Source organism: Ranitomeya variabilis, chromosome 8 (assembly GCF_051348905.1).
Source record: "Ranitomeya variabilis isolate aRanVar5 chromosome 8, aRanVar5.hap1, whole genome shotgun sequence".
NCBI classification, from domain to species: domain Eukaryota; kingdom Metazoa; phylum Chordata; class Amphibia; order Anura; family Dendrobatidae; genus Ranitomeya; species Ranitomeya variabilis.
In genome coordinates this window covers 184,703,301-184,719,003 of record NC_135239.1, presented here as the reverse complement: position 1 = coordinate 184,719,003, position 15,703 = coordinate 184,703,301, and the positions used below count along the sequence as shown (strand labels likewise).

Below are 15,703 nucleotides of genomic sequence, written 5' to 3'. Positions count from 1 at the left end.
ATGTCATGCTCATGGCCAGCGAGGAGCCAGCTATCAATCAGGATGACGTCTGCAGTGGTGCCCTGTTGACAGTGGAAGAGCTACACTGCTGACGAGAGAGTGAAAATAAGTAGAGGAATCATCGGCTGTGGCGGCAGAGATCTTCCACGTGTAGAACAAGGAGGTAGTTATCAAGTTGCCTGTTAGTTCTTGTCCCTGTGCAGAACAAAGAGGTAGTTAGCAAGTTCCCGCCTGTTTAATTCTTATGTTCGTACGGAAAAATATTTAAAGTCCTGGCTAACCCCTTAAATGGTCTCTGGTCCCAGTTCAGACTGTGATATATTGCACCATCTACATAGAGCCCATATCGAGTGAAGAGCTGAGATTGCCTTACTTTCTGCTGCTGCAGGCGCAGACTCTGCCGGCTGTCACTGACAGTCTATTTCTGACCGGTCAACAAGTAGCTGCTGTGAATTATGCATTAGTAGGTGACCCATTTTCAGACAAATCCGTCCTTCGTCTAGTCAGGTCACACTGCAGCCGACAGGCAAATCTGAGGTTACCTACAAAGCACCCTGGGTGTGTGACCATCTGATGTCCGGGACATGCTGGGCAGCGTCGTGCTGACTCCCTTTGTGTATATAGCAGTTACATAGAATTACCCTGTATGTATAGAAGTAACGTAGAATTACATGTGTGTGTATATAGGAATAACGTAGAATTACATGTGTGTGTATTTAGGAGTAATGTAGAATTAATGTACACGTGCTTCTCATAAAATTAGAAGATCATCAAAAAGTTAATTTATTTGTTCTTCAATGCAAAAAGTAAAACTCGTATTCTATAGAGTCATTACAGAGTGATCTATTTGAAGTGTTTATTCCTGTTAATGTTGATGATTATGGATAACAGCCAATAAAAACCCAAAAGTCATTATCTCAGTAAATTAGAATACTTTATAACACTTACTTGAAAAATTATTTTAAAATCCGAAATGTTGTCCTACTGAAATGTATGTTCAGTAAATGCACTCAATACTTGGTCAGGGCTCCGCATTACTACATCAATGCGGCGTGGCATGGAGGTGATCAGCCTGTGGCACTCCTGAGGTGTTATGGAAGCCCAGGTTGCTTTGATAGCAGTTTTCAGCTTGTCTGCATTGTTGGGTCTGGTGTCTCATCTTCCTCTTGACAATATCCCATAGATTCTCTATGGGGTTAAGGTCAGGTGAGTTTGCTGTCGATCAAGCAGAGTGATACTGTTGTTTTTCCAAAAGTACCAATACCTGGTTTACAGTGTGGACAGGGGCCAAGTCCTGCTGGAGAATGAAATTTAATCTCCAAAAAGCTTGTCGGCAGAGGGAAGCAGGAAGTGCTGTCAAATTTCCTGGTAGACGGCTGCACGGACTTTGGTCTTGATAAAACACAGTGGACCTACACCAGCAGATGACATGGCTCCCGAACCATCACGGATTGTGGAAACTTCACACTAGACCTCCAGCAGCTTGGATTGTGGCCTCTCCATTCTTCCTCCAGAATCTGAGACCTTGATTTCCAAATTAAATGCAAAATTTACTTTCATCTGAAAACAACACCTTGTACCACTGAGCAACAGTCCAGTTCTTTTTCTCCTTGGCCCAGGTAAGACGCTTCTGGCGTTGTCTATTGGTTATGAATGTCTGACACAAGGAATGTGACACTTGTAGCCCATGTCCTGGATACGTCTGTGTGTGGTGGCTCTTGAAGCAATGACTCCAGCAGCAGTCCACTCCTTGTGAAACTCCCCCACCTTTTTGAATGGCCTTTTCTTAACAATCCTTTGAAGGCTGCCGTTATCCCAGTTGCTTGTGCACCTTTTTCTACCACACTTTTTCCTTCCACTCTACTTCCCATTAATATGCTTCGATACAGCACTGTGAACAGCCAGCTTCTTTAGCAATGACCTTTTGTGACTTACCCTCCTTGTGGAGTGTGTCAGTGACTGCCTTCTGGACATCTGTCAAGTCAGCAGTCTCCCACATGACTACTGAAACAGACTAAGGGACCTTTTTAAACACTTAGGAAGCCTGTGCAGGTGTTTTTTGTTAAATATTCTCATTTACTGAGAAAATGACTTTGGAGTTTTTCATTGGCTGTAAGCCATAATCATCAACATTAACAGAAATAAACACGTGAAATAGATCACTCTGTTTGTAATGACTCTATATAATGAGTTTCACTTTTTGTATTGAAGAACTGAAAGAGATGTCCCTGTACGTTCCTGCATGGTCAGACACAGCCACTACAAAGTACACAGCAGGGGCACATTTATAAGATTATCTCAGCACAGGAACATTTTATTTAAACACATCCAGTTGTGGAACTAATTAGTATTCCAAGATCTATTGATTAGGATCAACTTTTCCTTGATGGGTTTTCCCACGAACAACTCTTCATCTACATTGACTTCTGTTAGGCAAACTTTCTTGACATCCTCTATGGGTGCAAAAATTGGGTTTCTATAAACATTAAGTTCTAATTTTGGTGGTGGTGGGGGGAGGGGTCCGTTTTTAGATTACTTGCATGTTTCCTAATATGTTTAAGGTGGCTTGCAAATTTCCTTATTTTACATTAATTTCTCCAAGATTTCTACAAGATCCCATGTCTGGGGGAAAAATTGTCTAGGTCAAGTGTTAGTAAATTGGTCACCTTTTTGGATTGTAACCCTATAATCTCCTTAGCACCCTAAAAACTTCCCATGGCAGCCATCATCTGTGTCTAAACTGGCCAAACGCATTATCTGAAGATGTTGTAAGGCTGACTGTATCATATTCCTTAGCGCTTTATAGACATCATCATCACTGTCCCCATTGTGGCTCACAATCTACATCCCCTACCAGTATGTCTTTGGAGTGCGGGAGGAAACTGGAGAACCCGGAAGAAACCCACGCAAACAAGGGGAAAACATACAAACTCCTTGCAGGTGTTGTCCTTGGTTCGGACTTGAATCCAGGACCCCAGTGCTGCAAAGCAACAGTGCTAGCCACTGAGCCACCTTGATATCTACTGTCTATTGTGCATAAGTGGCTCCTGTCTCTCCCCGATGGCATATGTCAGGGTTGGAGGGGAATATGGGACTTTCTGTATCATCATGTCTGATCCTTTTTTCCCGTGACAGATAAGCTGCTACCAGAGGTGTCTAGCTGCGGCTTAATCTCCAATACAAAAATATTGTCCAGTTTTGACCGGAGTTGACGACCATCTGATGTGTAAGAGGTCACCCCGATTCTCCCTCAAGGATTGGGCAGATGGAATTTCATCAGCCCATCCAGATATAACTCAGTTTCCACGTTGAAAACACGTGAACGCTCGCTCGAGCCTGGTGCTCGTATATATGGATAGGCTGCCTGACGAGAGAATCTGCAGGTTCAGCCATTATCAAAATTATTGGTAGTTTTTGTAGAAGCTACAACTGTTATATACGGAACACTGACGACTACTGGAAGGAGGTAATGATCGAGCCTTTGGCTGGTCAGTAATAGAGAGGTATTACATGTAGAGCCGGATTATCCAAGGAGCCCTGCTGGGATGCAGAAAGGAAAAATCTGTGTCTCAAAATTGTTCTCTCATTAAAAAGCTTCACCGGCTTCAATTTTTACTTTCCGGGTAATTTTATTTTATTTTTTTGGTTGGTTTTGACCACAGTAAAATGACACTTGAGACTGTGATACTATAAATGGCTGATTCTTTTGATCGTCTTGATCTGGGAAAGCTCCATCCATGAATATTAATAGGCTAAGTTAAGATGGGATTATTTTTCTTTTTGGAGATCATGAAAGAAGTGTAAAAATTATTTAAAAATTGAAAATTAATTTTCTGTCCAGTAAAACTTTGTGAGCATCTTTTCGTAGAGCTCTGATGGTCTTTTATTATTATAATTATTCTTACAAATGTATTAATTGCATTTACCACTGTCATTTATTTTTCTTGTAAATTGGCGCTTCCCGTGCTGAAATGATCTGACTACCTCTGAGCCCGAACACTGAGCCCTCTCTATTACAGCAAACTGGCACTGAGGCGGACTGAAGTCATCCTTGTATTATTACCGGGATGGCCATTAGTCTCAATAGCCACCCTGTAATTCTGCATCTCCGCTATAAAGGCCGCTGCCCAGGAAATGCTTTGCTTGCCCGTGGCTTTCTCCCGCAAAAATCAGCTCTTGAGACCGGGATTTATCCTTCACGATCAACCAGGAGTTAAAGTAACAGGCATCTAAAATTTCTGACCAGCAGCTATAGAAGTTATAAACATTGAGGAATACGTCTTTTTCAGACTTTTTTTCTGTGTCCCTATTGAAAAGCATTGTAATAAGGCACAATCAATGGTGTGGATGGGGTTATACTCTGCTCTTCATTCCGAGCTCTGCTCTTCATTCCGAGCTCTGCTCTTCATTCCGAGCTCTGCTCTTCATTCCGAGCTCTGCTCTTCATTCCGAGCTCTGCTCTTCATTCCGAGCTCTGCTCTGCATTCCGAGCTCTGCTCTGCATTCCGAGCTCTGCTCTGCATTCCGAGCTCTGCTCTGCATTCCGAGCTCTGCTCTGCATTCCGAGCTCTGCTCTGCATTCCGAGCTCTGCTCTGCATTCCGAGCTCTGCTCTGCATTCCGAGCTCTGCTCTGCATTCCGAGCTCTGCTCTGCATTCCGAGCTCTGCTCTGCATTCCGAGCTCTGCTCTGCATTCCGAGCTCTGCTCTGCATTCCGAGCTCTGCTCTGCATTCCGAGCTCTGCTCTGCATTCCGAGCTCTGCTCTGCATTCCGAGCTCTGCTCTGCATTCCGAGCTCTGCTCTGCATTCTGAGCTCTGCTCACTCTTCAGCAGAGAAAATTTTGATTCTTTTAATACTAATACAGATCAATAGATATCACAACCAAAAATCCACTGGTTGGATATATAGAGTGACTACTACACAAAAGATAATAAAATATACAATTTTATTACAATATATTAAAAGATAAAATAAGGTATTTAAAAAAAAATAGGGACACAAAACAAGAACTTGAAAAATCCACATGTCCACAAATGGTAAAATTAATAACCATATCAATAGACAAATATCACCCCATCATATACAGTACCTATTCTAGATATGCATTTGGTAATGCGCATGTAGTCCATATTAAATGTAGAATTACCAAGATGTGTATCCAAAAGAGAATAGTGTGTCCTGTCCTGTGTCCATTACCCTGACGCGCGTTTCATTCCACTTCCTCAGGGGGCGTGTCTGTTGAACCCAGTATACTAAGTGATACATCTCTGGACTCATGGTCTCTACCACAACATCATGCTGCAAAGAGTTTTCACAGCAAAAACCTGCTGACAGATTCCCTTTACTAAAGTGATCTCCACTAAGTCGAGCTTCTGCCGGAATCCACCATAAACTATTTTGACCTGAACCACGACAAGACCTCAATGGAGTTATTCAGTTCAATGAAGCCATCAGAGTCTCTGTAGATATCATCTGGCATTATTCATCTTTTTTTTGCACAAAAACATGGCAACTCACAGCAATGTGAACCTAGCCTAAGCTGCACCTCCTTACTGGTCAGTCCGTCCCAATGAAATTGTCTTTCCTCTAATGCATATGGCCACATTCATTTCTCCTAATTACTCCTGTTCTGGTTGAATGAGATTTCTGTTTTGAACACCTAAAAATATGGGAAATAAGAAAGTCCCAGAACTATTTTAGCCCAGAATTCTAAATAAATGATCTCTGCAGTTTTGCCTTAGGCAACTCGAAAAAAAAAAGGTTCTTCAGCGTTTGCAATCCAATTTGATATCTGCGACTTGAGGGAAATGAGCAGAGCGCTGGAGGACTCTTTCCACTTGCAGACGTTGCAGAATTTATTCTCTCTGCTTTCTCTTGGTCTTCTGTTAGGGGAAAATAAAAAGGATTTACTGTGCATATAAATGAGCGTTATTCCAGTCACTGGCAAAAGTCCTTATTTCATAAAGCTGGCGGTGCTGGGGTAATTAGATAAATGATGGATAGCTCCACGTGCCAAATAACACAACTTCACGGCACCAGGGTTATAATACCATGTGGTAAAAATAAGAAAGTGGTAAATCATGAAACATACTGTGAAAGGAAACTGTAACAGGTCAAACAAAAATAATATATATATTAATACAAAGTATTTTTATGTTGGCCGTCCTCATAAGGGTGAGGCCAAAATGGGCGGCCATTAGGCGCTGCACTTTTTGTAATTGATTAACGAGCAATAACTTTATTTTGCGGGAAGGCTGATGGTTTACATGCAAAATGTAGCCAATTACAACTGTTCTCGTGACGTTCCAGCAGATCCATCCCGCAAAATCTAGGGAATTGTTATGGGGCATTTTACAAACCAGCTGCAACGGTTTCTGCTTTTCAGCTGGGCTCGGATCTTCCCTCCTTTTTGATTGACAGTCCTGGCTTTATTGGGGCAGAGAAGGTTGGCCATGGAGAGAAAGTAGGCAGGTTCGCTGAGCTGGTTGACCAAGGGTCCACCAAGGACCTGTACTTGGTTTCTGCAGTCATTCTGTGGTGACAGTCCTTTTAAGTCCCCATAGGCTTTAGATAATCTTTGGCCAAACAATTGTTCAGCCAACAGCCTTCTCTTCCGACTCCCCCATTCATAGGAACCATCTCTCAGGAAAAACCAAACGAACGGCTGTTGGAACTTCAACATTCTGATCTTTTCGTTCCCCCATCTTTAGATATTGGGGAAGAGTTGAGGACCCCTTAGGACTTTAGACTGTCGACCAGTCCAGGTATAGCCAACTTGAGTCTATATCGGGGTCTTTACTCTAAGATTAATAGAAGGTGTCTCAACCACTTCTCATTTCTAGTGTTGGGGCATGTGGACCTCTTAGAAGGGGGTCTCAACTCTAGGTTTTCCTTTAGCTAAAGTAGACAATGAGACCTTAGGAGTTTCTTTAAGGGTTATTGCAGAGGTAGTGTATTTTAAGTATCTTAAAAATCCTATCTACACGTGGACATTTTCTGCATGGATTTTGACAGGCAGTATAGATATTGTAAGATCACCGCGTCTACACTCTTTCAGCAAAATTCATTGCAGATTTCACCCCTTGCAATGCCGAATAGTGAAATCTGCCAAAACATTTCCAGCAAAATCCACACTTAGCATTGTAGTTTGCAGTGTTTCAGCAGTGATTGTGATGAAATAGTTTTCTCAGGCAAATCTTCTCCATGTACATGTGGCCTTCAGGTCGAGGACGACCATCTGCGTAAATATCTAAAGTATCAGATGTTATGTCTATGTTCAAGCCTGGATTGGGTTTTACAATGGTACAGCAAAAAAAAAAAAAAAAGATAGTATTAAATTAGTTTAACCCCTTGTTCCACGGTAATTTGCATGATTATTAATTATTGTATGGCACCTACTAGGAGACCTGTTTTTGAAAAGGAGAAAGTTATTTTCTAGAGACCTGGCACAGATAGTATTTACTCCCTGTCTGATATGTGATGCTTTTTAATTTCCCTGGGGCTTTTCCTGTGAAAAGTATCCCGATGGGATCAGTGTTTTTTTTTTGTTTGCTTTTTTATCTTATTTTCACTTATTTTCTTATCTGAAATCAAATACAATGTGATTATAGAAGCTAAGTGACAGCCAGTAGATGTCACAGGAGGACGGATATTCACACGACTCGCAGTGTATCCAGTAATTATAAAGATAGAGAAACTTAAGTGTAGCATAGACATTTTGGAATTCTCCGTCCTTCTACCTGACCTTGTATTCTGTACCTAGCATTGATAGCACATCAAGTTCCAGTATCTATTGTACTGTCCTTTTGACTGTGATTAGGACCAGTCTATTCTTTACTGGTCTGACAATGCATTTTTGAAATAACTGGGGGATTGTCACTAGGATATGCAATTAGTGTTGCAGTGATTCAACCATTGTGACCCCTTCCAGTTTGAGCTTGACCGCAAGACTGTGATTTGCACACATGCGGTCACATGCCGACTAGATGTGCACAAACTTCCTTAACCGTGAATTGAGATATTCTGGACACGTCTAGTCGGAATGTGATTGGAAGTAAGCAAATAGCGTACATGGGCCAATAATGAAAAACTAGCATTCTTGTGAGAGCTTGTCTTAATGCATCTTAAAATGATGCTTCACCCTGGGACTGAAAAATGACTATACATTTATAGTAATCATGCCTGGTGTTCTCCTCCGATTCATCTCCTTGGATAGACGTTCCTTTCCTTCTGCTACCAAGTGGGTTGCCGCAGTGGTAAGTGAAAACCACATATCTACCTATCATTACGCGCCCCATCCCACTGCTTTGGAATTCTCTTGAACAGAGGTGTCAAACTGCATTCCTCGAGGGCCGCCAACAGGTCATGTTTTCAGGATTTCCTTAGCATTCCACAAGGTGCTGGAATCATTCTGTGCAGGTGATTAAATTATCACCTGTGCAATACAAGGAAATCCTGAAAACATGACCTGTTGGCGGCCCTCGAAAAATGCAGTTTGACACCTCTGCTCTTGAATACCGATATGATCAGAAGACGTAACAGGAGGCAAACGGAGGGCACCAGGCAGGAGTCTACACATAAGAAAGATAGACCTTTTGAGTCTCATGGTGGAGGGATCTGTAAGTGACAACAGCCTGTGTTGGGTCCACCCTGGCTTCTCCGGTAACCACATGGTCAGCTCATTATAAACCATCCCAATAATATGCCATTGATATCTCTGCTGATCATCTCTACTAAGCCAAGCTGGATAGACTTCTGGATCAAATTGTGCAAAAAAATACAACTTGCGTAATTACCGAGCTCCAAATATATTATGTGTTTTAAACACATTTTACGCCAAACTACATAATTTTGAAAAGTGTCTAAGAAAAGAAAATGTGGTTAAGTGGAGTCCAAAGCCAACCCAGATTTGGCACAGAATATTGGGGTAATTAAGTTAGCCATGTGATGGTGTACATAGAATAAAACTGTGTCTAACATATGTAGCAGAATGTTGTAAATTTATCAAACAGCTGTCCCAACCGTAATAAATTTGGCACACTTTCTGCCTGTCTCATCAAGTCATATGCTTTCTAAATGTGGGAGTCTCTCCTCTCCAACTTCATTATTTAAAGAGGATACAATCACCGGGTCAGAAGTGGACAGTTTTTACTCTTTATTTTATTCCAGCTGTTCTCTTGAGGATTCAGGATTTTTTTTTTTTTTTAAATCCAGAAAAATGGGCATGTTTGTTTATGGTCTTTACTAAGGGGGCGTGGCTCACAGGGTAATCATACAGAGTAAAGACACGCCCCAGAGGATCCTGTGAGCCACACCCTCTAGTAAAGATGATAAAAAAAAGCACCAAATTAAGTCCTCATATCTCTCAAACCATATGGCTGATTTTAAAGAGACAAAAATCTGCTTATTCAGGGCAGCAGAAGGAATAAAGTAAGAGCCATGCTTTCCACTTATGACCTGGTGACAGGTCTTCTTTAATGGATGTCTTCTCTAAAATATAAGTTTGCAAAACAGGAGGCTTTATAGAAGCCTTTTTTCTAGCCTTAGCTTAAGGTATAAATACTAACGAGTTGAGTGATCTGAGACGGCCTGGTTACTAAGGATATGCTAAATATTTGTAGCTGTATCCATAGCAACTAGTCTGTCTTAAAAGAATCAGCTGTTCAATGTAAAGCTGATTTGGCACAGCGCGCAATATCTGCTGCCATTTGTAACCTAAACCAATACACTTGTCAGTAGAAAGAAGAGATTCTTCCTCCATTTCTCCAACCTCCTTGAATACGACACCATAAATTGCACAGATCTTAGGGGGCCTCCTTCCTCAGGGACAGACATGATTTGTAATACCGGTGGTGTGTATGAATACATACACACAGCAATAACCAAAGCACCGTTCTTAGAGCCAGCGGTCACATATCCGTCTCAGCTGAGAATTTTTTTATATCATTGATCATGCATTACAAAAAAAAAGTCTAAAACATAAAAATGAAGTCTAAAAAGCATAAAATTCTTCTCCCTTGAGAATGTTTATTTTTCCGCTTGCAGCCAAGAACCTGAGATTTGTGGCTATTGAGCGCTAATCTTCTTATTGGCGGAGTCAGTAACTATTCCCGAATAATGAATAGAAAGATTTGAGCACAAAATACAAAGTATAACCGGAAAATTTAGCCCCGAGCGAGACCACTGATGAGGCAGGGAATTTTATGCTTTCTTCAGAAGCTTGTATTTTAGATATCTGTTTCTGTAACACGTGTTATCTCCGCCCCGCAGGCATTTGGACAAGCGCACAGTAACCATAAAAAAGTGGCAGCGGATGGAGAAAGCAGAGAGGAATCGCTCATACAAGAATCTGCAACCAAGGAAGAATATTACATGAAAAAGGTCTTAGAACTGCAAACTGAGCTGAAACAGTCCAAGAATGTCGTCGCCAACACCGTGTCTGAGAACGAGCGTCTGAGTTCCCTGGCACAGGAGCTGAGAGAGGTATGGTGCATTCATTACTATATGCGGGGGATGATGGATGTTCAGGACCCGTGACCTACTCTGCTCTACCCACAAAATGAGCAGTGTGCGATTTAAAGCTAATTTATAGCTCATATACAGTGCTCTCAGCTAATCATTGCGTCGGAGTCGTGACGAGCCGGGATTCCCTCGGAGTCGTGACGAGCCGGGATTCCCTCGGAGTCGTGACGAGCCGGGATTCCCTCGGAGTCGTGACGAGCCGGGATTCCCTCGGAGTCGTGACGAGCCGGGATTCCCTCGGAGTCGTGACGAGCCGGGATTCCCTCGGAGTCGTGACGAGCCGGGATTCCCTCGGAGTCGTGACGAGCCGGGATTCCCTCGGAGTCGTGACGAGCCGGGATTCCCTCGGAGTCGTGACGAGCCGGGATTCCCTCGGAGTCGTGACGAGCCGGGATTCCCTCGGAGTCGTGACGAGCCGGGATTCCCTCGGAGTCGTGACGAGCCGGGATTCCCTCGGAGTCGTGACGAGCCGGGATTCCCTCGGAGTCGTGACGAGCCGGGATTCCCTCGGAGTCGTGACGAGCCGGGATTCCCTCGGAGACCCCCATTGGAACCTTGACTGAGCCATCCGAAAAAAACGCATCGCGGTAAAAAAAGCATCATGTTCATTAATTTTGCGGATTTTCTGCGTTTTTCCCGCTATTCTATGCATTTGGGAAAAACCGCACCAAAACCGCACCAAAACCGCGTCAAAAACGCGTCAAAAACACATGAAAAAACGCGAAAAAAACGCATGCGGATTTCTGGCAGAAATGTCCGTTTTTTGTCAGGAAAATTTCTGCAAGAAATCATGACGTGTGCACATACCCTTAGTGTAAGACCACTTTCATACTAATTCTGCCGCAAAAGATCCCTTGCATATTCTCATGAAAAAACTCCTTATTAATATATAGTAACTTTTGTTTTTGTGTTTTTCATTTTAAGTCTCATGTACAGTATATGGCTTAATATGGATTTGACCAAGTATGACCCAAGCTGATCCTGAGAAAGGCGCACTCTTAAAGGGGTTATCCAATCTTTTACGTGCTATCAGGATTCAGAAGTCTGCAGTGACATAATGACAGCAGACTTTATCACAAGACTAGACAGCCCCTTTAAATGCACCATACGAATTGAGCAGTGGTCTCTCTCCGCTTCGATCACTCTTTATGGGACTGCTGGAGATCTCTGACGGTCCTGGTATTTGAGGCCTATAGCTGAAATTGGTCCTGTGGATAACGTAAAATAAATAGGAATTCTCCTTTGTTATCATGTATGACCGTAAGATATACAAAACGTCCAAAATTCGTTTTGGGCAGATTTGCCCCAATCAGTTGACCGATTCAATTAATCAATTCAGTCTTTGTCGAAACTGCCCCGATTTGCCCTTTATTATGCTCAGAGGTCCCTAAAGCAAAATATTTACAGGGCCAATATAAGGTTGAGAAAAAACAATAAAATCCCCTCCAGTCTCTCACCTTACCCCTTCCCTGGTTCTCCCTGGTTTTTCCATCACTGTGGCCCATTGGCAGCACAGTCACTAATGTAATAAATGGGAGCAGCCAACATGATCAGAGTTGACTCTTCTTCCCAAATATTAGTCCGTTCTTCCTAGAAACTAATTCCCAACTTTTTAGATGTTTTTGTATCCATCCACTTCTTTACTAAAGTGGTAAAAAGTAAACAAAACAAAAAAAAAAAGTGAACATAGCTGCTGCCTCGAATTTATTACCCATCCAAATAAACTTTCGGGTTTCAAGTCGGCTCTCCGTGTAATTGGATTTAATGCCGGTTGTAATATTTTTCTAGAGGGCTCCATGTCAAAGTTAAACAGATTCTCAGTAAACAGATCATCGGCCGCACAGCCCTCGGCAAACACAAGGGCACTTAGAAGTAATGGGAAGGTTGCGTTACTTAATGAAGTGGAAATGCAAATATCGCTTGGCGTGAATTACCGTGCTACTAAATTAAAGGCAAACCAAAAATGTTTACTCGGCTAAAATCTCTGCCAAATCCTCCACCGCTTCTTTCCCTGCTTTCGAATCCTTCGACATCTTCTCCAAGGCTGCAGGTGCTTGGAAACTGTGGAGTAAAGGAGAACCCCGCATATGCCAGTGTGCGCTACAGAAAGAAGACCACCAGCTCAATACATAGAGTGGAACTCTAATTATAAAATCATTCAATCTTTTAATTGACATTGAAATGTAAAGTAGTGTTTAGTAATTATGTTGTGTGGATCACTAGAGATTCTGTGTGGCACTGGTTAATTAGTAAATTGACCCCAAACCCTTTGGAAAAAAGATAATTTACTGATCACTTGGGATTGCTACTGCTGAGACCTCCATCAATTCTGTGAATGTGGGAACTGGACTCTGCAGAGCCCCATTTTGATTGCATTGGAGGTGCTCACACTCATACATCTTTCCATTCGTTGTCTATGGGACTGCCGGAGAAAGCAGAGCATAGTGCTCAGCTATTTCCAGCAGTCCCATCTATATATATAATTGTCTAAGGGTTTTTCCGTCTGTCTGTCTGTCCTGGAAATCCCGCGTCTCTGATTGGTCGAGGCCTGGCGGCCTCGACCAATCAGACGGGCACAGCATGGCGACGATGATGTCATAAAGGTTGCCTCGACCAATCAGCGACGGGCACAGTCTGCCGCGAATTCGCCTCGACCAATCAGCGACGGGCACAGTATCGACGTAGATGTCATAAAGGTTGCCTCGACCAATCAGCGACGGGCACAGTCTGCCGCGAATTCTGGAATCATCATTGTCCATATACTACGGGGACATGCATATTCTAGAATACCCGATGCATTAGAATCGGGCCACAGTCTAGTAGATAATGAATGGAAATGAGGTCGAGTATATGCACCTCCAGTCTATCCAAAGTGGGGCTCTGGAAACTGGGCTCTGCTGAGCCCCCTGTATTGGATGCATTGCAGGTGCACATTCTCAAACTTCTTTCTGTTGGGACTGTTGGAGAAGAATCCGAGTACAGTGCTCCACTATTTCCAGCAGTCCCAATAGACAATGAATGGAAAAGAGGTTGACCAAGCATACCTCCAGTCCATCCAAGACTGGACTGTGGACACAAGAAACTGGACTCTGCGGAGCCCCATTTTGAATGGATCAGAAGTACGCATGGTTCCATTCCATTCTTTGTCTATTGGAGAAAGCGGAGTACAGCTGTAAGCTGTTTCCAGCAGTCCCATAGACAATGAGTGGAAAGGAGGTTGAGCATGCACACCTCCGATCCATCCAAATCGGGGCTCTGGAAACTCGACTTTGCGGACCCCCATTTTGGATGGATCGTAGGTGCGCTTGCTCAATCTCCACTCCATTCATATGGGACTGCCGGAGAAAGTGGAGTTCAGTTGTTAGCCAAATCTACTGAATTGTGTATGGGGCTCTCCTGACTCTCCTCATGGTGGGAGATAAGGATCGGACAGCGTGCGTTGGCTGGAATGTCTGATATATATGTGTATCGTTGGCATAGCAGATCCTATGTCAGACCATGGTTCTGGATTACGGAATTTTGATTATTTAGCAAATAAATTGCAAACAGAATTCTGGATAGAACCAAGCAGTGTGTTGGTCTTTTTAAGGGACTAATATGGAGAATAAGCAGCCAAATGGTACTGCGTCCTTCCATCCAGAAGGGAACTGAACCGTTGGAGATGTGTGCCATCATGCCCGCAGTGGTCCCAGAATGTTAGAGTTGGAAGGGCCTCAAGAGTCATCGCGTCCAACCCCCCTGCTCAATGCAGGAATCAAAGGGAATTAAGGTGTTAAATGGAACCCGACCGCTGATACATGCTTTCCGATCCATGGGCAAGATGCACCAGACACTGGTTGCAAGGACGGGGGAAGAAGCCACCGGGACCCACCTGTTCAACAAGTCTACTGTGTGGCTTTTAAAATATGTTACCCTCCGAAATGCCAACTCGTTTCTGAGTCAAACATACCTGGCTGAAATAATACAGCCAATGTCTGATACATGATGCCCGTGGATCGGACAACAGGTTCTCTTTAAATGCTGATGTGCCCCAATCAAAAACAAAGCACATATTCACCACCCAGACTGGCTCCATTCCCGTCATTCACGGCTGCAGCCTTGTGTCAGAAAAAGTGATCCGCGCCGACATTTCTGGAGTGACGCTGGTGTGTTTTTTATGTTATGTGCGCCATTTCAGCGTTTTAAAAGCGGTTGTCCGCTAGTGGATAATCCCGTTAATCTCTTAGTGGTCTTGAGAAGAAATAGTGAGAAAGGCCGGCTCTTCAGGAGGTCGATGTTTGTGCCCAACTGCCGCGTAACGTTCGATCCGGATAATTTGACTCTAGTCGCCACCAGACTGAAGAATGGATGTCTGGCTACATACACAGGCAGCAATCACCGGTCCTTTGTGAGGCTCCCATCTGATTAGATCAATTCACCCACGCTGTATGGCTAGAGAAGTCCTTAAAAAAACACAATACGATCGCAGATGTTTTTTCTCCATTTTTTTTAGTATTTAATGCCCCATTATAGATATTTTCCTTTCAACATTTTTAGCTTTTTTTTTTTACTCTTTTCTGTTTCCTTCTGTATCCCCGACATACTCATTTAACACTTGTAATGCGGCTGATAATCTTTCATTGCTGTTCCTGATAATTGCCCCAATTATCCAGGAGGCTAATTATAATGGTGATTTCTCTTTTTTCCTTTCCTCTGTACTGTACATAGACACTGCCTGGCATTGTGATTTCCATTTTTTTTTTTTTTTTTATAGATGTGATATCTTTTCTGCCCGGCTATTAGTGGATTATCTCCAATTTTTGTTAGTGTAGTTTTATTTTTAAATAACAGATTTCTTGCTCCTTCTAAATGGTACCGTAATAAATTTATAATTTTATTTTGTCATAATTTGGATTCCCTGACCCCCCTCTTGTAGGTTTTCACAGTATATTCTTCTTGTTGGAGATTGTTCTAGTATATTTGGAGACTTACCGGTAGTTTGTTCTGTAAACAATATTAAGAATTGTTGTATGATGTTAGGAAATCCCTTAGTCCAAGCCTGTCATTTAGAAGTACTCTTACAAATCAATTTGGAGAAGTTTCAGAAGATATCCACTTACAGTAATTTTTTTTTGCAGCCTTATGTTTTTTGGGATTCTCCTTCCATCATCCATAGTAGTGTTAGGAGGTGATAACACAAG

The 15,703-nt window shown here is 42.7% G+C and overlaps 1 protein-coding gene across 3 annotated transcripts in view; it reads left to right on the top strand.

The window, feature by feature from the left end:
- The window catches only part of BICD2 (BICD cargo adaptor 2), a 103,560-nt gene that overhangs the window by 48,690 nt on the left and 39,167 nt on the right, over window positions 1-15,703 (top strand). For all 3 annotated transcript variants that reach the window (XM_077278267.1, XM_077278266.1, XM_077278265.1), the window contains exon 2: window positions 10,272-10,484. In XM_077278267.1, coding sequence (XP_077134382.1) covers window positions 10,272-10,484 — 213 coding nt within the window. The remainder of the gene's footprint in view (window positions 1-10,271; window positions 10,485-15,703) is intronic.